Source organism: Lampetra fluviatilis, chromosome 10, assembly GCF_964198595.1.
Source record: "Lampetra fluviatilis chromosome 10, kcLamFluv1.1, whole genome shotgun sequence".
In the NCBI taxonomy this organism is placed as follows: domain Eukaryota; kingdom Metazoa; phylum Chordata; class Hyperoartia; order Petromyzontiformes; family Petromyzontidae; genus Lampetra; species Lampetra fluviatilis.
The window spans coordinates 8,269,708-8,294,626 of record NC_136284.1 but is presented as its reverse complement, the minus strand read 5'-3'; the positions used below and the strand labels follow the sequence as shown (position 1 = coordinate 8,294,626).

General features: G+C 48.9%; 2 protein-coding genes across 8 annotated transcripts in view; both read right to left on the bottom strand.

Annotated features, from left to right (window-relative positions):
- Nucleotides 1–3: 3 nt before the first annotated feature.
- On the bottom strand, nt 4–4,893 carry CNP (2',3'-cyclic nucleotide 3' phosphodiesterase). Its single transcript, XM_078860404.1, has 6 exons — nt 4,652–4,893; nt 2,998–3,388; nt 2,477–2,714; nt 2,134–2,287; nt 1,285–1,415; nt 4–537 (listed from the first exon to the last, which is right to left on the bottom strand). The coding sequence occupies exons 1-6, from the start codon at nt 4,755–4,757 to the stop codon at nt 70–72; spliced, it is 1,488 nt and encodes a 495-aa protein (XP_078716530.1). The 5' UTR covers nt 4,758–4,893; the 3' UTR covers nt 4–69.
- Nucleotides 4,894–8,730: 3,837 nt separating this feature from the next.
- The window catches only part of LOC144934535 (retinoic acid receptor alpha-A-like), a 101,545-nt gene continuing 85,356 nt past the window's right edge, over nt 8,731–24,919 (bottom strand). For all 7 annotated transcript variants that reach the window (XM_078860419.1, XM_078860421.1, XM_078860425.1 and 4 more), the window contains 6 exons: nt 23,339–23,480; nt 22,684–22,868; nt 15,836–16,012; nt 11,678–11,882; nt 9,931–10,089; nt 8,731–9,252 (listed from right to left, as the gene is read on the bottom strand). In XM_078860419.1, the coding sequence (XP_078716545.1) occupies nt 8,960–9,252; nt 9,931–10,089; nt 11,678–11,882; nt 15,836–16,012; nt 22,684–22,868; nt 23,339–23,480 (1,161 nt within the window). In that variant the 3' untranslated portion in view covers nt 8,731–8,959. The remainder of the gene's footprint in view (nt 9,253–9,930; nt 10,090–11,677; nt 11,883–15,835; nt 16,013–22,683; nt 22,869–23,338; nt 23,481–24,919) is intronic.

The window sequence follows — 24,919 nt, the reverse complement described above, 5'->3', positions numbered from 1 at the left end:
GCTTGTTTATTGACCCAAACATTCACAGCTGTCAATCTCAAGTATTAATTTAATGCAACATGTCAAGGGTTAAGTTTTTGTACCAAACCACACTGGCCTTGTGGCCTGTGCATAGGCACCTGTGAAGAGTGTGGTAACCAGGTGTGCCTTGTTCAAATTAACTATCCAGCGTCCAGCCCCATAGCAGCACAGCTCTCCCATTGGCAGCTTTACCCTCTTTTCTGGGTTGGTGCTGCACTTAAGTATGTCCAGCAGGTCCACACCAGTCTGCACCGGCTCAACACCTGGGGCACACCCCAGTGAGATGTGTGCCCTGCTGCCCCTGGGCAGATTGGGAACTGTGCAGTCGGTTGGACATGGAGGTTGGGCTTGCATGGTGGCGTCGATGTGGTTGGCCAAGTGGCTGCTGCAGTCGTTAGGATCCCACAGTGCCATCTGCGCAGCACTGAGTTGCACACGTGCCCCAACGGTACGTGGTGTCACGAGCAAGGCAGTCACTTGTAGCATGAAGGCGTGACCACATGATTCTTGAACGGCCTGCAGTGAAGGACAGTATTTTAGTGAATGTTCCGAGACAGCTTAAGATTTTTGTTTTAGTATTTTCAAATGCATGTTTAATCCACTGGTTTAAATCTATTTTATGGTTGAGATATGGGCCTGATTTCCATGTTCCTCCCCCTGTTCTGCATGGCTTCAACCAGAGCCTGCCCAGCCACTAAGCGACCCTTGCAATTGCAAAGGGCCCCGTGGCCAGCAGAGTGCCCCCTAGAGTCACTGCTAGCTAGTGGGTGAAAAAAATCAAACATCAAAGGGACCTCCAACCAAATTTTGCTTAGGTCCCCCAAAGGTCTAGGGCTGGCTCTGGCTTCAACTAAAAATATCTTAAACTCTACTGCAAAACCTGCAACTTATAGCGATATTACCCCTAATGCAAAAACTTGGCAGGGCCTTTGTGAAAATGACAGGCTCTCCTGGATGAATGTAATTTACCTATTCGAATTGTACTGTCCTGCAACCGCACGGTTGCACATTAGCTGGTTGAACATTAATGGTAAGGGATTGAGGTACAATTCAATGTTTTTCCTTCTGATGACAATCGCTTGTTGTGATTGGTTATTTTCTATGAACCTATACACGACTTTACCGAAAAACCCAAAGAATCATTAATTGTCCTGAAATTAATTGGGTAGCACCTGCCTGGCTTGAAGTAGATGTACCACCACTCAGAAGTGACCATAACACTAATGAGCTTAACGTTGCCCCTGGTTGAAGTGAGGCTCTCACCTGTGATGTGGCATATTCCTCGGACCCTGGCACCTCGCCGTTGGCACAGAACATGGCTGTGCAGTGAAGCACGTTGGGGCCTCCGACAAACATGGAACGACTGAAGTAAGAGCCAAGGTCCATCCCCTGGTCTGCAATATGTAATGTTTCCCACAAGGGGCAGTTAATATGTTGTAACGTGCTATTCATGCAGTGTGAACAAAAGGCTTGCATTTTGAGTGCCCGGAAGATTGTAGCACTACTGCAATGTATTATGGAATATGTGCAGAGCTTTGTAAATTCCTCGAGTCATGCATGTAATTGGTCAACATCCCATTGCAGGACATGTCACAATAGGTGAAGCTTCCCTGGGTAAATGGTATTGCATTTCATACTAAAGATGTAACATTTTCAAAGAATTTCCAACCCGTGTGCGTTGTGACTTACCCCATGTTATGTACAAGACAATATAAACCCATTGAGGTGTTGTCACCTCTACCGCACACTTGCAACGTTATCTGGTTTAACACTTAAATTACGTTAAACTACAAGTAGGCTTGGGTTTTCAGGAAAGCAGGGAAAATGCAGTCATAAGAATTCGTATTTTAAACAAGTGTAAAAAGTAGATTTTAAGCTTTCGTGACTGCAGGAATGACTGGTTCTTTCAGTAAAGTCGCGTAAAAAGAAAAATGAAATAATAGAAGATTAATTTATTTTCTACGTGACGTTACTGAAAGAACCATAGCGTATGTAAAAAGGTTCAAATAGTTTGAAGACGAACACAGGAAAGTGGTGGTGATGCAAAGCCATAATTAGAACATCCAATTTACTAGAACTGAAAAACCATAACTGCGTTGGTGTGTCTCAAACCTTGCTTATCCTGCCACTTCATGTACGGCTGGAATTCGGACACAAACTCTGAAATGGTTGCGATCTTCAGCAGAAAGGCGTCCGAAATTTGGCACATCATCTGCACACTGCCCTTGGTGAGGAACCAACCGAAATACAGCGGCACCAGCGCTTCCTGTCTCCACAAGGGCGACAACGGCAGAGATGGGTTGGAGTTGTTTACAATTGTATTGAGCGTGCGTGCAGTGGCTGAGTGAATTCAGTGCGTGACAATACGCAAGCATCTCGGCGAGAGCGTTTACACGACTTGTACCACCCTCCCTTGCCCCACGCCACCCGAGGCCGAGAAGGCCTCTTTGCTCACCTGCAAACTGTGCCGCAGGGCCTCGATGGCCTGCACTCCCCAGCCCCAATGCGTCTTGCTCGCCAGGGTGCAGCAGTCGTCCCTCCACGGTGTGGTGGGACACACGATGAGGGTCAGGTAGCCGAAGGAGCGGGCGGTAGCGCCCAGTCGCAGCACGCTCCTCGCCACGTGGTTCGTGCCGTCCACAATCACCGCGTCCACGCCGGCCGCGCACTTCTTTCGAATCTTTTGACGCAGTCTGCACGTGGGCATTGATGGCGAGTGCAAGTATGAATTAATTAAACAACAACCCGCCCACATTCGTCATTCGCGCTGCCTTTGAATACAAATAAAGTCCCTTCTAAAATGTGTGAATGTAGCACTTCCAGTAACAGCATGGATAACATTAAACAAACGCATGAATAGTAAGATCTCTTCCTGGGGGGGGTTCACGACACGATACCGTGAACACGAGAATCAAGTTCCAATGCTTCATGCCCGAGTGCTTGTCAAAGCCAGCTACCACCCACACACCTCCTCACCTCTTCTGCGGATCCTTCGCCTCGTCCTCATCCGTCTCCTCTATCACGTCGCCCTCGTCGTCGTGCTGGCGCGCGGCCTGAGCAGCAGTCAGGGCCGTCTCGTCGGCCAATACCACGGCCACCGAGGTCGCGCCGCCGTCCCCCGCGTCCAACGCCGCGGCTATGCGGGTGCACAGAGTCGACTTGCCGCTGCCCGGCAAGCCGCGCAGCACCACGAGCAACCGGCAGTCCCGCGCCGCGGCCAGGGAGGGCCCCGCCAGCAGCAGCGGACTTGGCGCTGGGCCCTCTCCTGGGTGGTTCGGATCTTCTGGGTCGCCGCACGGGATTCCAGGAGGCGGATGGACTTCTCCGCTGGCCATGGATGCGTTCGTCCGCGACGCGGGGCTGAGGACTGAGGAGCAGAAACGATCGGGCCGGGTATTAAAGCAGGGGCTAATTTCTCACTGAATATTCAACGAATAATTTGTGATTGAGATCAATTCTTGCTTGAGTTGCCACCTCCCCCCCCCACACAGACTACATCTGGACATGTTTCTCAGTCTCGGTTTAAGGAAAGATAACCGGGGGGGAGAAAAAAAAACTCACAAAGTGGGTGAACAAAAATCCTCAGATAAATTCTGCAATCTACAACCGCTCTTGTCCGCCTCGCAGACCAAACCTACAGCACCTGGTATTCCCAGGCAGCCTCCCTTGCGAAGGATGAACCAGGCTCACAACTTGCTTAGCTTCTAGGCTCCAGTTTTAGAGATCGGATGCAGCTGACTTGTATGCGTTACATACGGATACTACGTGCAGGATACAGCAACATCGCACAACAGATTTTCATGCACTCCCCTATGCTGCCCAAAACCCACTTGCTGTACTGCATTCTTATAGACGTCTCAAAAGTACCAAGATGAACGTGAAAATAATGCATTTACCTAAGAGGGGTTTAAAGCACGCCTGTATAATGCTGGGTAATTTGTGGCGCATGGTAATTGCAGTTAACTTGCCCACACAACCCAATAGGAAGCTCTTTGGATCAACTTGCGATGTCATTTAACCTGTCAGGAACCCATCAGGATTGAACACATCACTTGCAAGGGACAGGAAGGAGGGTTGACTATCGTTTTGACAGCAATAGTTATTGATGGGGACAGTGGCTTGAGGCTAAACAAACAGCATATGTTAATAGGTCGGCAATGCCACCACATTCACGCAATCACATGTTAAATTAGACGGTGGCTATAACTCAACCTCCAACACTCAACCAGCAAAGCATTTGACAATACCGTGTCGATAACAATCACACCAGGCTAATTCAGCAGATGGTAGGTGTCGCATTTCACATTATCGGTAAGCAGAGGACGGCTTTCCATTTCACACCCATTCGAGTTGAATGGAACACTTCCAACAACAAACAACGACCATTAGCACCACCAATTCACCCGCCCACCCTATCACCACTTGGCCCAATTCAGCAGCATAACGGCAATTTTCGGCCATTCAAAATAAGAAAAACTAAAACAGATCCGAGAGTGCGTGAGCAGTCTTAAACTTTTAATGTAGCTTAAGAACACAGATCTAGCTGGTTTGCTGGCGAATTCGAGTTTAACAGTTGGAACATTAATGACTAACATGACCAATATGCCCCCCATGCGCCCCCCCAACTCACAGCGATTATGAACAGGGGACGGAGTCAAGCACCCAACGTGGACGCGAACTTGCGGTGGGTTTCTGACTATGAGGCGGAATGCCCCGGAAACTGCCACTACGCCCATAAAAGCGCCGAATGCTGCCCCGGAAGTCCCAAACCTCACGCCCTGCCCCCTGCTGCTGCTGCTGCCACCGCCCCCGGAACGTCGCCTCCGCTCTCGAGGCACGGCAAGTCGCGTCGACGTCGTGTACTTCCCGTGCCCTCTCATTGGCCGTTCGCTTTCACGTGTCCGCCGTCTAAGCCAATCGGGACCGCGAGGGAGAAACCCCCACCTAAGATGGCCTCTCGTCGGAGACCCACCCAAGATGGCCGCCCGTCTCACGTGGCCACACGAACAAGAAAAGTGGAACACATTCCTGCGGAGGGAGCTGGTAGGAACGTTGGGTTGCTCGGTCAATGGCTAGGGTCAATGGCGGTGTGGTGTATTCCGCAAATATGCCCGACTGTGAGGGCAGGCACAAGCCGGCGTGAGTGGGTTAAACGTTGAGTTTTATAAGGGCACCACGGGGTGACCAGCCCCTCCCCACCAAGCCCCATCCCCCCCACCCTCTCCACCCAGCCCCTCCCCACCCTCCCGACCCAGCCCCTCCCCACCCTCCCCTCTCCACCCAGCCCCACCCCTCCCATTTTTGGATACACAACGGACGGACGGACACAATAATCCCCTGTGGGCTTGTGGAACCAGGAGGTTCCTACCAGTAAAATCAGTTCCTATCCCATAACTGTCAACCCATACGGTTTACCTGTATTCTTGTACAGGAAAATATCGTTTTCAGGTACGATACGGCGAACAGCCGTTTCAGTAAGGACATGTTTGTTTCTCGTTTGCGATGGGAAATTGTAGGATAAACGTTGAGACACAAGGACACGGGGTGACCAATACTGTCTGAATTGGTCTGTAATAAGGTAGGGCACTGATAATGGGTTGACAGGTATTGGGCCGTCCATAAATGACGTCACGCGATTTTGGACGATTTTTGACCCCCCCCCCCCTCGTCACACGGCGTCGCAAAAAGTCAGACCCCCCCTCAAATATGACGTCACAAAGCTCTGCACCCCCCCCCCCCCAAAATAAACATGATTCAAATCGCTTTAAAGTATTGTCATTGTAGTGCGTATTTAATGTGGCGTTGCACTCCGATGCTGTAGAAGAAAACATTTATTAAAAAGTAGATTGAATTAAGTAGAACGTGTTTATATTTATTTAAAGTTGCGCATTTTGATGTGACGTCACATTTCTTAACCCCCCCCCCTCGTCACACATCGTCACAAATGTCTGACCCCCCCCCCCCCCTTAGGTGCGTGACGTCATTTATGGACGGCCCCGATCTAAACCAGAGTTGATTAAAAAAATATCTATCCACTGCCAGTTCCTACCCCGCCCTCACTTTAAAGTGCCAAACATGGCATTCACTTACGAGGGTAGGCTGCTGTCAGTGGGAGAGCTGTGATGCTCTGGGGAGGGATGCTGGATCGTTAACGTGGCGTTCACTTTCCGTGTTGTGTGCATCGTGTTTAGATCGTCGAATAGAAATGTTAAACAAATGCATTGGATGAGACTTGATAACATCAGCTCAAATCTCAATAGAAAATGGCCCACAGAGACGAATCTCAGCTATAACCACTTAAAGTACTGTTAAAGTGTAAATGATTCTGAAACCTCTGGTTACACAGCAGAGGGCAGCATTTTACCACACACTCTCCCACTGCAGATTTTGTTTTACTTTCACAAAGTATGTACAGTATATATTTTTTGGTCAAAAAGCAACATGGCATTTTTGTTTGTCGCCAACAATCCTGTGCAGTTCGCCCACACTTGTTCATCACGCTGTAATACGAGTTTGGATTGGTTCCCGTTTTTATGCTGTGTGTAACCCAAACCGGGTAATGTGCAGTTGATGTTTCAGCATGAGGAGGGTTTGGCCAATACCAGTTGCATTGCATGTTCTTCTCCCCGACCCCCAAATTGTATGCCGATTATGCTAGTGGTGGCATGCAATAGGCAGCATTTTCCTACCTCCCTGCTCATTCCATTTGAGTAAAGCTGATATTTTAAATTCTCAGAGCACGAATTCATTCTGATTTAAGCACAGAACCACATTTAATGTGATGTTTTCGCCCCCTCAAGTCATTGACGAGCAGGGCTGGGACGATCAACTCTCTTCGCTTGAAAAAATGAAACCATTGATAAACAGTTTAAATTATAGGCGGTTGCCTGGATTTGAAATAAAGACCTGCAACATTCCACCAGCCACCTTCCAACTTGTGTCTTTTACAAAATGTTCACTCACTAAAAAAACTGAACACCACACCACAAAGCTGTACGCACAGTCAAATTTATTCTGTTCAAATTGGTCCGCCTTTGCCGACTCGAGGAGACGCAGTACAAACAGTTAGCAAAGTGTACAAAAGCAGGCGGGGTCGTGGAAGCTCCGGCCGAAGGAAATCCGCGTGTGCGCGACGGACGCCGTGAAGCTCCAACAGCAGCGGCACGCTGGCGCCACATGAAGGGCGTGCGTTGCGATGCAACCGGGGCTCAAATCCAGCTGGGATCGGTGACCCAGAAAATGCTTCCCGCACCCGGCATGCCACATCCAGTATACCTTTCAATATGGCTGTTGGCTACTCATCACTTGCAACCAACTTCAGTCTTACCAGCAACCCGGGAAATATTTCCAGGCCTGGTAGACCACATCCATAATACCTCTCACTATGGCTGTGGCTATTAGTCACGTGCCACCTACTTGTCTTTTCCGTGACCCGGAACATATTTCCGCATCTGGCACACCACATCCAGTATACCACTCACAAAATCTGTGATTGCGAGTCACGTGCCACTTACTCGAGTCTTACCGGTGACCCAGGCAATATTCAGTGCAATATTAAGCCCTGGATACGTCCGAGCTCCACTCGGCTCCGACCGACTTAGTGGCAGCTAAAGAACGAGCGATGCCTTCCCGTGAGCGCAGAGACCCCGTGGTGGTGGTGGCGGCGCCCCAACATAGACACGCTGTACACACATGGGGGGGTGTGATTTCAAGCCAGCGACACATCAGCAACGGATATTTTAGCAGTTACAAAAATAAAAATATCTGCTTTATACCTGATTGCAGCATCTCCAAAAGGCATCTGCAGACGCTGTATTCCAGGCGAATAATGCATTATGATGAGAAAATTAAAAAGGTTCAATATAAGCGTCTTAACCTGTACAGGAATTTAATGCGGATTGCGTTGTAGCTTAATATGATTTTGTTTGATATAACAAAAATATACTGCCAGTAAAAATTTACTTTCTCAACGAATGACTTTCTCGTAAACCCACGTGTGAAGTGATTAGGTCACGAAAACCTAAAACCGTTGGTCGAATAATCTTGTCTGGTAAGTTTGACCGGTTGGATTTTTTATACTGCAAACTGAATGCTTGAAGGCTGCAATGAAAACCATTTTAAAATATTACATAAATATCATACAAATTCATAAATGGACACAATTACAGTTGCGTACATTCCATTTCATTAGAACACAAAAAAGAGAAATTGAGAAAAAAATACAAAAGAGACAACTGTCAATGTTTCCTGACAAACATTTTCATGCAGTCTGCTGTTCCAAACGATGTCCTTGTAGTGGACACTCATGGAATTAAGGAGCTCGTGGCGTGTGTGCTGAGCTGGTTCAGTTCAGCTTCACTATCCAGTCATTCTCTTCAAGCACATTTCTCCACAATTTTCTCCGTAAGTGCACTGTCTCCAGTCGCCGGTCCTCAATTCATGTCCAAGGTCTTGCTTGAGAGACCGCTAAGCTAAAACTTTCCACATCATTAAAATCCCTTTTGCACCAAGGGTGAAATTCGCCTCAGTACGTTCCTACTTAAAAACAAATCAACCTTTCCTTCTCGCCAAGTGAAAACCCTGTATTTACTTTCATACGATTGTAACAGCCTGGCTGATGGTCAGCCTCTTCCGAGCATTCCTGTGCAATTTACAACTTTTTCAACCCTGTACGTTATTTGGCCAATTTTTATTTATGAATAACTCAACTTTTCTCTCCTTTTTTTTCTTTGCACCAGCCCATTTCGAGACAAACAGAACATGCCGATAATGTCCGCCGTCGAGCAATCGTGCTCGTCCTCCGGAACCGTCCGGTGAAACCCACGTTCTTTTATTCAAGATTTGCCGTTTCAAGAAATCTGAACGTTCCAGCCGCAGAGTCACAGCGGCCAGACGAGGCCGGGGGGGGGGGGGGCTACCCCCCACTCCCCGTTCTTCATCAAAACGGTGGCGCAAGTGACGTCTGTCCCACGGGCACAGCCAAGCAAGGCGGAGACTCCAGACCATCCAGGGCCCTCTTGCCGGGCTTCACGTCCTCGGCATCGCCGTCACCGGTATCCTCGCTTGCGGTCGTGATGCGCGTGTCCGACAGGTCGGCCGAGCCGCTGCCCTTGCAGACCACGGGCGCGGGCGACAGCTCCTCCGCGTTGTCCATGTTCTCGAGCATCTCTTGGATGAGCGGCGGCATGGAGCCTGGGATCTCCATCTTCAGCGTGATCACGCGTTCCGAACCTGCGAAAGGTGACAGCAGTGGTGAGGTGGGTGCTCACGTTTTCTATCATTGTGCTGCGTAATAATAGGTGAGAGGGTAAAATGCAGCGCTGAGATTTCTTGCTCAGGTCACTGCTGGCGGAAGGGCCTCCATTAGAGGCCTACTCTTCCACGGTGGCCGGTATTTGGCTGCTATATATTTCCACACAATAAGCCACTTCATTGGGCTATCATTTGTGGCCAGGTCACTATTGAAAAAGAGCTATATAGCTGAGTGGACCTTACCTAGTAAAATACAAATAGTTTAGTTTAGGTGAGAGAACCCACACTTAACCCCACTATACACAACCTGTCGATCGACTAACTGGCTGGACAAAGACAGGGAGAGGCTTAAAGAAACTTGCAGCATTGTTTCAACTGCCACACTGGGAGATGTAACCGGTGACCTCTGGACTGTGCTAATAATTACACAATGGCAGCATCCCCCTGGGGGGATTCGGCCAATATTTCCCCAGGGTTGCAATACAAATATACACAGGTATAACAAATCATACTTGTACTTGGAGGAGCAATCGCTCGGGGTAGGGGGGGGGGGACCAACATACACATGGTGACAGGCACAAGCCACAAACACTCTTGCCCGTGAAACCACACAAGAGCAGGTAGAGGGCACTTGGAGTGCCCCTGGTGGCCACGAACCTTTGGCGCTGATGCCACGGAGGTCGGTGATCTTCATGAGCATCTTGGGGAACATGTGCGGCTTGGTGGGCCGGCGTCGCCTCACGTACAACTTCAGCGTCTCCACCAGCGGCTCCTGCAGCCGCTCCACCTTGTGTGGGTCCTCCAGGTCCTGCCGGTCTGCGGAGCCACCCGACGAGCCACATTCTTGTTAGCGATCATACTACGGTACTGTTAAAAATAATCGATGCTTCGAGTTTCCCGGCTGGCTGCTGGCTGGGCTACCCTCTCCACCCCAACAATAACAATTATATTATTAGTGGCTGCGGGCCGTTGCCTTCGAAGCTAGCTGGGTGGCTGCCTTAAACGGGATTTTACGTGTGGCAAATAAACTTTGGATTGGATTGAAACGGTGGAAGAAGTTCGGAAGACATTGAATAGGTCGCGACACTGAATAGGTGAGTCATGAATATAGAAGACTGACTCGGTTAATTTAAAATTGCTTGTACTTTTACATTTATGATCCTATTAATGTAATAACTTTGCCAGAATATACCTTAAACCCTCGAGAATTTAAATGAAATCCTCACTATACATTATCTTGACGTTTTATTACAACATAAAAAAGTAGATTACAGTACTTTTAGTGCTCCGAGTACAGGATTGTGAGAAGGGTATGAAAATGACAACTGTACGTAATTTTTCATTGCAGATCAACGGGTTCTCTCCTAACAATATTCATATTAATAAGTAGAAAGGTGCAGCCCAGGAATGGCCTTGCTTATGCCACTCCTGGCAGAACGGTATTTTTGCCCGACTATTCCACGCTGGCTAGATGTCTCCGAATAGATGGGGAGGACTCACCCTTAAACCCCCCACTTGCGACCTCCGGTAGACTGTGGTGAACCCATTTACATTGCTGGGTGGACAGAAGTGGGGGAGGTCGAATCGGTGACATTTTGATAAAAGGTCAAACGTGGTGGCGTGGTGGTTAGCACACTGCACAATGAACCCGGCAAACCGAGTTTTGTTCTCATCCAGTGCTAACATCAGTGTCGACCGAACTCATTGGAGACCTTCTTTAGGTTTACTCAGCATTAAACGGCCACCTGGTGTGGTGTGTAAACACCAGCACTGAGAAGACAAAGGTGGCTGGGCTAGGAATAGGCCACACGAACCTTACCCCCCCCCACTCGTAAATGCCGCAACAATCTGTAGAAGCGACATGGGGGATCTACAGCATCGTCTTTTGTGTCTGTGTACAGCGCTTTGTAAAACAACGGCTGGATGGGGACCTCCCCACGCGGCGCTTGACTTGGCATTCCCTGCCGCCATCTCTTTCCCCAACTTCTTAGAATAACCTCGCTCGATTCACGAAACGTGTCCGGCTCTTATCGACCGCAACTCAAGTCATGCCGTTACTCGGCTTGGCGCACGGCACATTGGGCCTTGGGGCCTGCGCTCAACAAGCGCGATTAAAAACAAACAGTCGTCTCCCTCCCCCTGTCCCTTTCTTTTCCCCCGGTATGTTAGTTATTTTCTCCCCTTACCCGTTTCCCCTCCCCATATAAACCTTCATGTTCCCCGCACGTGGACCCCACCTGGGTGGGGCCTTTCATTGGACACCTGTTGCGTCGAAATCGGGCTGCTGTTCGCGGAGTTTCTATTTTGCATCAAGCTATCGTTGAGTGGTAACAACATTTTTATAAAGAGTCGTGTTTAACAGTGACCGACAACGGAGCCGCCACGGCGAACACGACCGACCGACCTCCACAGATGAGGCAGATGGCGCTGAGCAGCCCGGCCTCCGCATCGTCCATCTCCAGCGGCAGCAGCTGGGCCGCGAAGGCGAACACGTAGTCGGTGAGCGGCCCGAAGCCCGCGTTGTGCATCTGCGTGCGGTTGAGCGTCAGCCCGTCCGAGAACGTCATCGTGTCCTGCTCCGGCGTGTAGCGACTGCAGATCCTCAAGATCTGGTGCGACAATCGGTGGGGAGAGAGGCAGCAGCGACGTCTCGTGAGCGTGTTGTTATTGCCGTGATCTATCGACTGCTGGATGAAGGCATCCTCCACCCCCCCCTCCCTTCCTCAGAACAATGTTGCCACCGCCATCCTTCACGCGACTGTGATGCCAAGATCCACCTGGTTCAGCAGTGGGGAACATCCTTGCCGAGGGATGACTAGGACTTCCAAATACCTTTGGCGGGCCACACAATAACAGATCAATCATTATCATCATCAGCCATGATCAACCCACTGCTGAATGAGGGTCTTGGCCAGCCGTCACCAACTCTCTCTCATAATCCTGCAAAGTAATCATCCTCTTACAACCTGCAAAGGAGCTGATTTCATCACTCCATCTCTGCGGTAGACGTCCGTACAGACGTGTTTCCTTCCTTTGGCTCCCACACCGTCATAAGTCTCGACCATCAACGATCATCCATTCTAACAAGGCGTCCTGCGTGAGCCCACTTACTTTCTTAACAGTCAATTATGATTCATCTCGGCGGTGGAGTGGTGCACAGTCGTCCGTGCACTGCATTATGAACCTGGCCACCTGGGCTCGATTCAAAGGTCCCAATCGAGCTGAACCTAGCCACCCGAGTGAAATCAGAACCAGTCTCGGCTCCTCGCCTTGCCAACCCGCATGGCCAAGCACGGTCAAACAACCCCCGTGACCTACCCGGCGTGGGGATGAACTCTTGCAGCAGTGGATTGACAAAAAGGGCTGAAAACGATCGTTTGTTACATTAGTGTTCTTATTATGACGCCTCCAACATGCATACATGTTCTGATCTTCGCATGCAGCTCTTACTGTCTGGTTACAAGTGTAATTCTATGCACATATCGCTGCACATACAGTGGCATAATCGTCAAAACGCCCTTGGGCTGGATTTGGCCTCGCGCCCAGACGGAGTCACGGGGTGCAGCCGTGACTCGCCCTTAAATCTAAATCCCCCGAGTTTGTTTGGCACGGCACTTGAGTCTGTTTCAGCCTCGAAGACAGATAGACATTTGAGGATCATTTGTGAATGCCCACACCCTCCGAAACGCGGCACTCCATCAGCCCTTATTGATATGTGTCTCGCACAGTCCCAAAATGATACAGTGTTACTGCCAGCACGGCAGACCTTGTGTTTGTGATAAGCTTCAAGAGGCACTGCAGAGGCAAGATAAGGTTAATGGAATTCAATTCCAAGGGTGCATATAATCAATCAGTTATAATGATTTTTTTTTTTTGCAAAATTGGGGAACCGATATTGTTGAATCGATTGTGTATATTTAAAGAACGTGAAAATTGTTATTCAGATAATTTAGAGCGTAACTGAACACTCATGCAACGATGTAAAAAACAAAAACACCACGATGACAAAAACAAAAGCACAATGTGCCCTAACTCTCTCGCAACAGCCCGGACACCCCATTATAAAGCAACTTTTCCAGGCTATCGCACAACTCATCTCACCGAGTGAGCCATCATGGAGCAGCTAAGCTCATCACTCCACACGCAGAGAATGGGCGACATCTCCCCAAATGAAGGTCGCGGGTAATCGATGGTGAGTGTAGGGGGTGGGGGTCAGTCGGTGGTGGTGGTGGTGGTGGGGGGGTACTACTTGCGCACCCCCACCTTGCTGTCGGGCTTACGACTGGTCGCACACGGAACGACAATCGGCGCAAAGGGGGCGACATTATTCCAGGAGCAGGACGTAAAGGTCAAGCGGCGCGGAGTTGCGACGGAGTCACTCCCGCCACGCGCACTACGTACGACCGAGCGACGGACAGCAAAGAAGAACAAAGCAATCCACACGGAGAGATGAAGCGGATACCGCCACTGCAAATGCCGGGCAGTTTGGTCACAAGCGATTAACCAAACAGAGGAGGGCGACGGGCAGTAGCAAACGACGCAGCGTGAAAAGTGCAACACCAGAGGAGGTGCGTGCCAATCGGCGCGAGCTGCCGCGAGCCGCGCGACGCCTCACTTCGTGCGGGAATGGAATCAATCGCGTGACGAGCGAAACAGCTACTTGACGCGCCTCACTCCCAGCGCTTGACAAAACAGCAGCAAATAACACACGCAGCCATGCAGGACAACAGCCAGCTGGCTTCTCCTATTAAGAAGGCCTCAGTCTTAACAGTCTCTGTCAGCACGCATTATAGCACGGTCTTACCTACCCAATTAATTTGAGTTTTATGTTGGAATTTCCACAGTGCTGACTTGCAGACAGGGTGCTTTTGGAAATGACTAGCCGGCAGTGTTTGTTTAACAAGCCTGAGCCCTCCGGATAAATAAAATACAGTACAGTACTGCGCAGATGATTTGCCGCGCGCCGAGGTACATGCGGATATGTTAAAATTGTTGGATGAATCCAAAAATCTTGCACCGGGTGTGGGCGGTTAAACGATCGGGGTGGATATTTGATGGTCGAATATGTGACGATATTGGTCTGGAAAGTACCATGGGCTGATGAACTAACAATTTTATATATATTTATGTAGAGACAACCAGGTCTGTTTATTTATTCCATGATCGATCAAATTTATTTTTGTAAATTCTCAACAATCGCACGTTTCAACACACATTGTGAGAACAGCTTTCTCTACAAGGAGGAACGCGGGAGAGAGAGGTTAACGTGCATAACAATCGCGAAAAAAAAATTCGTAAACCAAAAATGCTCTCCGCATCATGGTCCGTGGCCTTAACGGTGGCATGAACGCAGAAAAAAAACAATATCGCGCTTTTCTTTTGTTCTGTAGAGCCCGTGATGCATTGTTAGGCTGGTCAGAGAAAGCACACGAGGTTAAATCATCCCCACAGGGATTGAAATATGACTTCGAGTATCGGTCAATTGCGGTCACTTAATCTGTCTTTCTGGCAGGGCCTGACAGTTTAAAGGACAATCTTTTTCAACAAGCTGGCAAAAAAAATATTGCTCAAAAACATATGACCGTAAAAAAAGAACAGATACAGACTCATACACAACATTCTGTTCGCGGCATGGGCTGATGGAAATCTGACATTCAGTGAAGGTGGGGAAATAGAATACACGGACAAGAGATTGGAGTCGACGGCACCCAATTGTACGTTAAGAAATGTGGCCTTTACGTGCGTCTGTTTACAATAAATAGAGACAACATGGTGCCACGATATAATTACGCACGTCTAAACGCGGCGTGCGTAGAAACGCAACCATTTGTCATGCGACTTGGGTTGTACTGCCACGGAATTAATTACGTACATCAGCGAAATATTACATTTCCTGGCAATGGAAATATTCAGCAGTGATCGCAGCGTAATATATCAGCGAATGTGCTGCAAGTGTAAAAGAGACGACATTTACAACAAAAAAGTTAACCCTGTGGAATTGCATTTCACAATAAACCAGGCGCATACAATACAATCACATATTTTTTTTCCCTCAGTTTTTTTTTATCTTTTCCCCTCATGTTATCCAGATTGTGCTATGTCAGCGTCACATCACGAGGTGGAAGAATCCGTTCGGGGGCAAGCAACCTTTCCACATCCTCTGCGCATGAGAGTAACGTTCATCGCGCGACAATCATTAGTGATCGCGCTGAGACCATTAAACAAGTCGCTACACTTGAGGGCCCAGGTTAATCACAGGCGGCTGGCCTGGATCCGTGAGAAGTGGCGACGGCCTTCATCCCGCAGTGGATTGCTGATGATGATGATGCCGAGTGTTCCACAACAATTCACGAGTGCAAAACGAGTGATTTTATTAAGCAGGTAAGCGAGTGACCATTAACTTGAGAAGTGAGCGATCGTTGCGCCAGACATGGCGACGGCTCGGGGAGGCCTTCATCCAGCAGTGGATAGAGATCTCAGGGCTCCTGACGATAACTCAGCAAGTGCGCTAACGCAAAGAGTCGTTGAGCGAGTGAACGAGCGAGGGGCACCGGGGGCTCACCAGAATCTCCAGGCAGGCTGCCTTGAGCAGCGTGATCTGGTCGGCGATGGTCAGGCTGGGAAACCCCGGCAAGCGCTTGGCGAACTCCACGATCTTGACGATGCACTTGGTGGAGAGCTCGCTGAACTTGTCCCACAGGCCCAGGTCCAGCTGCACGCGGTGGTCCGCGCACGAGTTCTGCAGGGAGCGCGAGCGGGGAGCGCACACACAGACACACATCCGTTGAGACGATTCGTCGAGTCGGAATCGCTTCTCGCGCTCGCGACACTACACGCGCGTGCGATGGAAACGCGTCGGAATCGATCTCCGATGATTTACACGTACGTGTGCAAGTTGTGTGAAATGATTACGTTTAATTGGGAAAATTACCCGCGACAGTGCGAATAAGAGGAAACGAGAAGCTATTCTTTAATTATTCGTGCTAGGGAAGTTACATTAACTTCATCAGCATAGACCCATTGAATTTGAGCGTGTAAAAATGTACGCAAAAATTAGCGCAAATGAAATGACAACATTGTACAAATTATCTGACAATGTTGCATTTTGGTTCCTGGAGTGAACAAAACTGTACAATTTAGACAGAACAAGTGAGAAAAAACAAGAAGCAGTGTAAAAAATATATACAAGATAAAATAATTAAATCTTGCCTTGAATTATGACCCCAAACCATGACAAGTCATTGAATGGAATGGGAAGGTGAACCATTATCCAGTCACTCTGTGCTATGGTATACCCAGATGTGCGAGCACGTTTTTTCAAGGCCATGTTGTTGTCCAATTAATTCCACGAGTACAACACAAGTACAATCTGGTCGCCTTTTCCAATATGCGTCACGGCCCGCTGCTTCAAGTGATATCAAAATACGTAGCGATAAGAACAAAGGTGGCAGGGACCTTTTTTTGTTGTGATTACAGTAGCAGGAAAAAAATATCCGAATGCCTGCAATGCACTGCTGAAATCGCCACGCTTGGCCGCCAAGAGGCAGTAGAGCACGCAAAGGAATCAAGATAATTAATGGGCGCAGTCTTTTAAAGCTTAAGCAACCTGACACCCCCCCCCCTTTCTCCATGTTCCTCCCACCTCGCCCCACACGAGTGGGAATTTTTGGGTTTTGTTTTCGTCTTCAAATTTTTTTTTTAAACCTCAAGCGCGAGTGCGGAGCACAATTCTCAAGGGGGAGCGCGGCGGGGTCTGAAACGACGGCGTCACAAAGCCTTCAAAGTGCGGCTCTAAAAAGGAGGACTTCCGAGAATCCGACATTCGCCAAAACCCCAATCCAACACTCGCTAACCCCAAACAACCCCGCAGAGTGACCTTGTTTAACGAGGCGCGGGGGGGGGGATCTACAACAACTCAGGAGGGGGCAGCGGCGACAGAGCCCAATGTCTTGACTCTAAGAATTTAGAAAGGGAGGCTGAACCTTCAGTAGAGAGAGAGAGGGAGGATGGTTGGAGGGGGGGGCAGCACCAACCAGACCCTACGGGGCTGTACCGTAAACCCATTACGTCGCTGCTCACAAGGCCCCACAACCCTGGCCCTGTTTCTGGTGCCTGTTGGAGGACAATCTATTTTCCGTCTTCGTTAACAAAGCCCTTATTTTTCAGCGTGTGACTCTAACGGTTATTAACACGGCGGCGGCTGCGGCCACGCGGCCCCGCTCGCCCGTGGGCAGGCTAAAAGGGCCTTCCTCTCCGATGATGGATTGAGTGTTTCCTTGATGGATGACAGGGCCCATGTGTGCCCTTGGGCTGCCTGACCTCTGAACCGGCAGATCGCAGCTTATTTTCTACGCCGTACGGACACCCGGCAGCCGGCCCCATATGCGTTTCCCCACCATAATTTTTTTGAAATGACTTATTATTATTTTTCCAGAGAGGGCAAGAGAGAGAGAGCAGGGGGAAGGGGGGGTGCGCTTCAATCACTATCGTGCTCCCCCCCCCCACCACCCCCATTCGGTCCAAGTTGAGAAAACGATGGTGACCGCTCGAATGGTCGCATCAGTCATTTCGTGAAAGCGTCTTAACGGTACCGTCGGGCGGGCATAAACAACGGCGACGCTAAGGTGGAACGAATGAGAAGGAAGAAATCTCAGAATGAGGGTCATCCATTTCTAGATACCCCACTAAAATTATAGGGAGAAATTACACAAGATTTTATTTCAAAGCCTCTGTCTACATATCTCTCACCAAATGCAATAATACACTTGGATCTTTTAACTACACTTAAATCTTTTAGCTCTCTCAACCATACACTTTGGCCAACATAGCTGATTAAATTGACTTCAACATTTAGTGGCAAGAAAGCGAAGGGGCATTGATATTTAATAGGAGTGTCTATAAATGGATCATCCTGTTTCAAGCGAGAAGTTCTGACTTGGTTATTCTGCATTTCACAAATTTAATAAGCAGACTTCATCCGCGGCCGATGATTGTGTTTAAGAATATGTACATCACTTCTGTCCCATGGAAAAATAACATTTATAATTTCTCACTTAAGAAAACAAATCCAACAAACAATGGACCCTTTACTGGAACCATAAATTTAATCCGATTGTTGGTGAAAATACACCCAACATGTTCTTCGTCACCAGCAACGGGGCAAAATCGCCATGGTGATGCGCCTTCAGCCAATTTTGTCAGTGCGCGAATCTGGATCGCAGCATTCAACAAACCCGGCTGACCCTCTTCGCTTGTTCTAAAAATACGGTGCGGATCTTAATGTGCAAGTCAACACGAGACGTTAATATATGTATCATTGTGCCGTGCCTTCCAGCAGAAATCCGCTCGCTTGTGTTGACGTTCCGTCGCCAGGGAGCTACATCCTGTTCTGTGTCTACTTTGCCTACTGCTGGTCGGTAACCTCGGAGCGTTCCGGTCAAGAGACGTTCAATTCAATTTCGCTCTCGTTCTGTGGGGATGCACTGCTGTGCGACTGTGGTGATCCAGAACACATCATATAACATATTAACTATTTTTTATTTCACCAGGTAAGGCCCACTGAACTAGATATATATTTTTCAGAAGCAACCTGGCTGCCACAAATGATAGCTCAACGAAGCGGCTGATCATGTGGAAATTTACAGCAGCCAAATAATCTAAACGCGCGATGTTGATTCTAAATGTAAAGGAAAAAACCGGAGGACCCGGAGAAAAATCCACGCGACCGCGAGGAGCACACGCAAACTCCAAATATACAGCAGGCGTCAGGGTTGGGATTGAACCCACGACCTCCTGTATACCAGGCGAGGTAGTTAACATCTAGCAATCCAAAAATACGAAGGACACATTACAGCGACACACTCCGCTGCTCCTGACATGGTTATCTGGCTTGACCATCTGAATGTGAAATTGTAGTTGTCGTCCCTCTGCATCTCCATCAGTCATACGAAAGAAGAAGACCAAGGTTGTCTGCTGCCGTGTGGCCATTTCGGTCACACGGCAGCAGACATTTTCATGAAACCTCAAACAAAGGGATGATGGCGAAAAACAAACAAAGAGATGATGGCCGGTGGTCGAGACTAACAGCGGAGCGTCAGCGATGTAAGGCAACGTACCCGAGAGGACTTCAGTAGGGGTATGGATTGACGAAATCAGCTAACGTGCAAGGTGCTTGATGGGATTGCTATTTCGCAGCATCGCGACAGACGGTGACAACTTGGCAAGATCGTCACCATGGCTGATGTTAATGCAGCGAGTAAGGAGGGCATCGCACTGCAGACTACAAGGGAGAGACCGCGTCTGCTGCCATGTAGCCCTCTGTTACATATTCACTGCTGGCCCAACGGGGTTCTTAGTTCGTGCACCAGCATCCCCTGGCCCTTCTTTTTCTTCTTTTGTATGGCAGGATGGAAAAGCAACAGTTTTGAAACACACTGCAATGGAATGCTACGTTTTTATCCCAACCAATCAAAGGGGGCAGCAGTAGACGCTGAACGAATGGAAGCGACATCAGCAGTTCGGCAATTCTTTGATCTTTCCACATTTGTGGAAGTATGGGTGCGCGCATCTCCCATGGTGTGCATGCCTTGCCCAGGGACGCTGGCACAGCTGCTCAAAAAGCATTCCCCTTAGCGCACGACGGCGGCGGTGAGCCCTCCCCTCCAGAGGCCGCGGCGGTCGCAGCGGACACACGCTCGTGCCAGGTCTAATGATTCAGATAACCGCACCCACACTCAGCCGTGCCCAAAGGGTACCTATGACCTACAGGGGACCGTTACACTTTTAACAAGCGATTTATTTTTTTACATGTGCGCATGACATTCTGGGGCTGCTAATTATTGCAATAACATTACAGGAGTTACACGCTCAACAAGGATCATTTTAGACACCGTCGCGAACGGCCAAGGCTAAAATAAGCTTCCTTTGGCGAGAGCCTCCTAAACGTGCGGTCGGCACGGTGCTGTTAGCATTTTGTTGGACCGTATGTCCACGGGCGTACGTGCGTATGTGTGTACGTATGTACGGGTGGCGAATTCTGAATCAGGAATGCGCATGATCCAACTTAAAAATCATTCTTCACGTTACTTTTTAAGGGTGAGTTTGAATGGGCGCGAGGCATCGACTGCGTGTGAACATTTTTACGATTTTCACAAAACGGGTGCCACATGGCTCAGGGATTTTCTGAGCTCATACCTGCAGCTCCAATGTGGTCACAAAGTCATCGACGCAAAGTAGACAAAGAAATGACAGTTATTATCAATCCACCAATGGATGAAAGCCTCTCCATATCATGTCAGTCACGGGTAGTTGTTAAGCATACTTCACCAAACTGGTTAGTGTGGACTGCATGGAAGGGCAGGACTGGTTCTCATGTAATTTGTCACGGATGTTTGCTGTGGTGGAGAATCGAACTTTAGTTGCCAGATTCAGAGCTACGACTATACCACCACTCCAATACAGGGAGACAAAGAGCGTCAAATGTCCTACTCGCTCGCCTGCCTCCATGCCAAAAAAACCCTCACATCTTCTCATTATTCTGCCAATCAAAATAATGCTCACGCGTAGAGCCCCATTATCACACGACGCAGAATCCACTGGACTGCAACGTCCTGGAAATGGTCCCTCGTGTGGGGCATTGTTTTCATTCTTGTATTAATCCTCTGTGCACAGAGGTGGCCTGGTGGCTCAGGAGGTCACAGCCATGGAGCCAGCACCGCTGAGAACCTGGATTAGAATATAGATTTCAACCACCTGTGATTAAAGCTGGCTTCTCGAGTGGAGTGAGTTGATGGACTCAAGCTGGTGTTGCCAAAAAAACCCACACCAAGCACAATGTTATACTTGACGTTTCAAGTATAAATTCCTTCCCCGACCTGTTTAAATTCATTCCTTGATTTTGAGATATATCCATTTTCGGCACATGTGGTCATCGAGCCCCACGTGAGTTGGTGTTTTTTATTTCTGTGTTACCTGCTGCCAGTGTTACTTGAATGCCGTTTTCCTCAAGCGTCTTTGCTACTCATCGTCGGCAATGTTACGAGTTATGTGCGGGAACTTTTTTTCACCAGGGTTCCTCCGAGGGTCATTCATGTCAAACAGCTTAAAGGATGTTTCTTTCCCCACGTAAATAATACAATTTATCCAATCGCCTAATTTGTCTAAATTGCAGCTCTGAGATTGAAAAATTGCGGTTTCATTACCAAGCAATAAACATGTCTAGGAAGCAATGCGTGCATAACAGTGCTGAAGGGATTTCAGAAATAGTTTTCCGAAAGCAACTTCCGCGGGACCATTGTTCTCAAACACACGGAGTGATTGCAATGCTCTGTGATAGTTACGAATTGATGCTTCATCTCATGATACCGACAACACAATAGGAATATATACTTTTTAACTCTGCGTGCTGAATGCATGTCATGTTTCAAGGTGGGCTGGCGACCACAAGCCCACAGGCCCACATGGCTATATCACGTTTAGCATTACATGCAGACTATTTCAGAATCAATATATTTATTGATAATGGAGGAATCTGATGAGCCACAAAGCTCTTGGTCACGGATGTCCAGCAGGGTGTGGGTCAGAACGTGAACTCAAATCAAGTGACGCTGAAGAAGTTTCGCCTTCAAATGTCGTTTCTGTCGTATGTTGTATATTCGGTGACATGATGCGCCTCCCAAGTAGTACATCTGGAAGCACCAGATCTAAGGGATGATTTGATATAATTACTCATGAAGGAAATGACCAAAAACAATACAATAGACATAATAATAATAATAACCTTGGCATTTATGTGTTGCCCAAATGCCTCAGGACATCTCCTTTCAAACATTTAAAGGGCAACCCAAGTGGCAGCTGTCCCTTTCTGGCACAAAGCGACTCAGCCACTGGCCTGCAAGTGGGCATGAGTCTGCCAGTAGGGGGGGTGATGGTTGCCACGTGTATCGAGAAATTTGAGGGTAATCTTTCAAGTTTGAAACGTGGTGCCGGCACGCAATCCATTCCTTGAGAATGAATTCCCTGGAACTTTAATATCCACTGTGAAGCACGGAAGCTTGTGTTGCCTCCGAAACGTCGTGATTTTTATTTTATTTTCATTTTACTTTTATTAATTTTAATTTTTTACCTACGTGACTTTACCGAAAAAACCTAAGAATATGAATCCTTGCAGTCACGAAAGCTTCAAATCTAGAAGCAGGTGGGTGTTTATTTTCCAGTCACTACACCCGCGGTGTTAACCAAGGGCAGCCTTTTTGAGCCGCGAAAGTGCAAGTGCTCTGGGCCACGTCACCGCATACGCAAAAAGAGCAGAATGACATTTCAAAGCTGAACCTCTTTCGTGTCACTTTGCTCGAGTTCGACATGTGTGCCCACATACCCTGCGCCCACCCGCCCGGCCGGCCCCCAACTCACCGTGGTGTACTTGCCAAGCTGGCACAGCGACGGGAAAGTCTCCTGGTGAGATTTGCGGATCTTGTCGACCAGCTGCTCCTGCTCGCAGCTCAGCTCGTATCGCTCAGGCGGCACCTCGGGGCCGCGCACTGCCGCCACCACCACCGGCGCCTCCTTCCGCTTCTTGTTGCGGTCGTTCCGCACCGCTGCGTCATGCACGCGACGCAGCGGGGGCGGGGGCGAGGGCGGACGGCAACGAGAGCAAGATTCAGCGCTAACAACCTTCGACCTCTACTTTAACGAGAGGCGAACGCTGTCTCACGTGTGCACGTGCGGAGCGGAGGGACGGTTGGTTGGCACAACCGCACTACAAACCCGGCGACCTGAAATCGATTCATTTTTCACGGCCAGCATCAGTAGCGAGGAATGGCCGAAGCGGTCGCGGGGCCTCCCCTCGGTCAACTGGGCCTCAAGCGAGCACCTGGCGCGGCTTGTAAACGTCAGCAATGGAGAGACGAAGGCGGTCGGGCGTGGTGCCAACCACCCAGCAACTCATGTGCTCGCGAACAGCTCTTGCCCCAACGGTCTACTTAAGGCGATACGGGGGGGGGGGGGGGGGGAACCTTTGTCTCGGTGTGTGCTGGTGGCTCCTTGTCGATCTGTGCTCCTCACTCACCCTCCTTGGACATGCCGACCTCGAAGCACTTCTGCAGGCGGCAGTACTGGCAGCGGTTGCGTGTGTTCTTGTTGATGACGCAGTTCTTGTCCCGGTGGCATGTGTACACCATGTTCTTCTGGATGCTCCGGCGGAAAAAGCCCTGAACAACAATAAATTGTTATTGTTGTATTGCGCTCGTTCACCCAATAAAGCGTCACCGAGTATCGCGATTCTCATTCAGGGAGAGCCCTGCCAGGATTTCACAGTGCGGGAGGGCATGGTTGCCACATATCAACCCAATGGAGTAAATTGCAGATACCTGTCAAATTTGAAACGTGATTCGCACCTCCGTTTCGTATCGCAGTAATAACCAGGGCAGCTTGCCGGATTCGAACCGTGGAACCTCCGCGATAAGCGGCAAATGAGCTACCGCTAGGCCATGTCATCGCCCGATTACAACCACGACGACAACAACAAAGACGGTTTTGATTCCTGAAGCGTCTAAGCCAGATTACCAGGAAGGTGCCTAATCTTGTCAGATCTTGCAAGTTAAGCGGGGCTGAGCCCGTTTAAGTACCCGGATGGGCGACCGCCGTGCATAACAGGTCTCTCATAGGCTGTGGCCGTATACAATATGGGCTGCAGAGCTCAGTGCACAAACAACCGCGGTTGTGCTGTACCTCTACGCTCCCAGGTCTACATTCCCCGACGTCATCAAACGGCACTGGCCAAAGTGGTGAAATATGGTTAAATAATCCTCACAACCTGGCACTGCGTGGGGGAGGCCCACAACCAGCAGTGGATCGAGCAAGGGATGTGTGTGTGTGTACAGAGCATGCAAATGAGGGTCCCTGCACTGGGACATTTGAGCACTGGTTAATTTATAAAGAGTGATTTGCATTTGGAAGGAAACCAGGAGTGCCCAGAATAAACCGAAACGGATAGCCACCACTCCTGAACAGCAGCATAATTCACACATTTAACATATTAGTGATGATCCTTCGTTTAACTGGGCAGTTGCGTTCTTGAAAAGTTCCACGTGAAGCAATAACCGCATTAAGCGAGGAATTACTGAGTTACTGAATCACAACTGTACAATAAACTCAGCCTGCAGTCTTCCCAAGAACCGAAATGAGGGTACGCCGCCGCTTTACTGTATCATTCTGCAAAGAGTATTGTACCGCTCAGCCGCGCAGCTCAAGAAACTCAGAAGCTGCGTTGTAACGGTGCGCGTTCCGAGTTATAAAGGGCATGTTCTGCATGATGTGAAAAGTATTCCCTAATAGAACAACCGCGTTCTCGCGAAAGCGCGTTAAGCGATGACTCACCGTACAAAAGCACTTCGTAAATCATATCGATGCATTTATTTTTTACGAACATTTATGGCAGCGCATAAGGTGAGGTTCAAAATAAGCTTCGGTGTGACATGTTCCTACCCTGTATATAAACACAAACACGTGCTCATGCATAACATAAGGGTGCATCTAATGGCTAGGGACGATGGTGACTGGCTGTGTGACTCATGCCAATTCTAATGACGTTCTGGAAGTGTCGAGCAGGTGAAACCTGGCACAAATACAGTTAAAGCGATGCTTATAA

What these genes read in the sequence shown, in the direction of transcription:
- CNP (XM_078860404.1), bottom strand. Translation starts at nt 4,757, where the DNA reads ATGGGCGTAGTGGCAGTTTCCGGGGCATTCCGCCTCATAGTCAGAAAC. An exon ending in GCGAAGGATCCGCAGAAGAG is followed by an intron (nt 2,715 to 2,997) that starts GTGAGGAGGTGT and finishes GCCCACGTGCAG; the next exon opens with ACTGCGTCAAAAGATTCGAA. An exon ending in AGGAATATGCCACATCACAG is followed by an intron (nt 538 to 1,284) that starts GTGAGAGCCTCA and finishes CCTTCACTGCAG; the next exon opens with GCCGTTCAAGAATCATGTGG.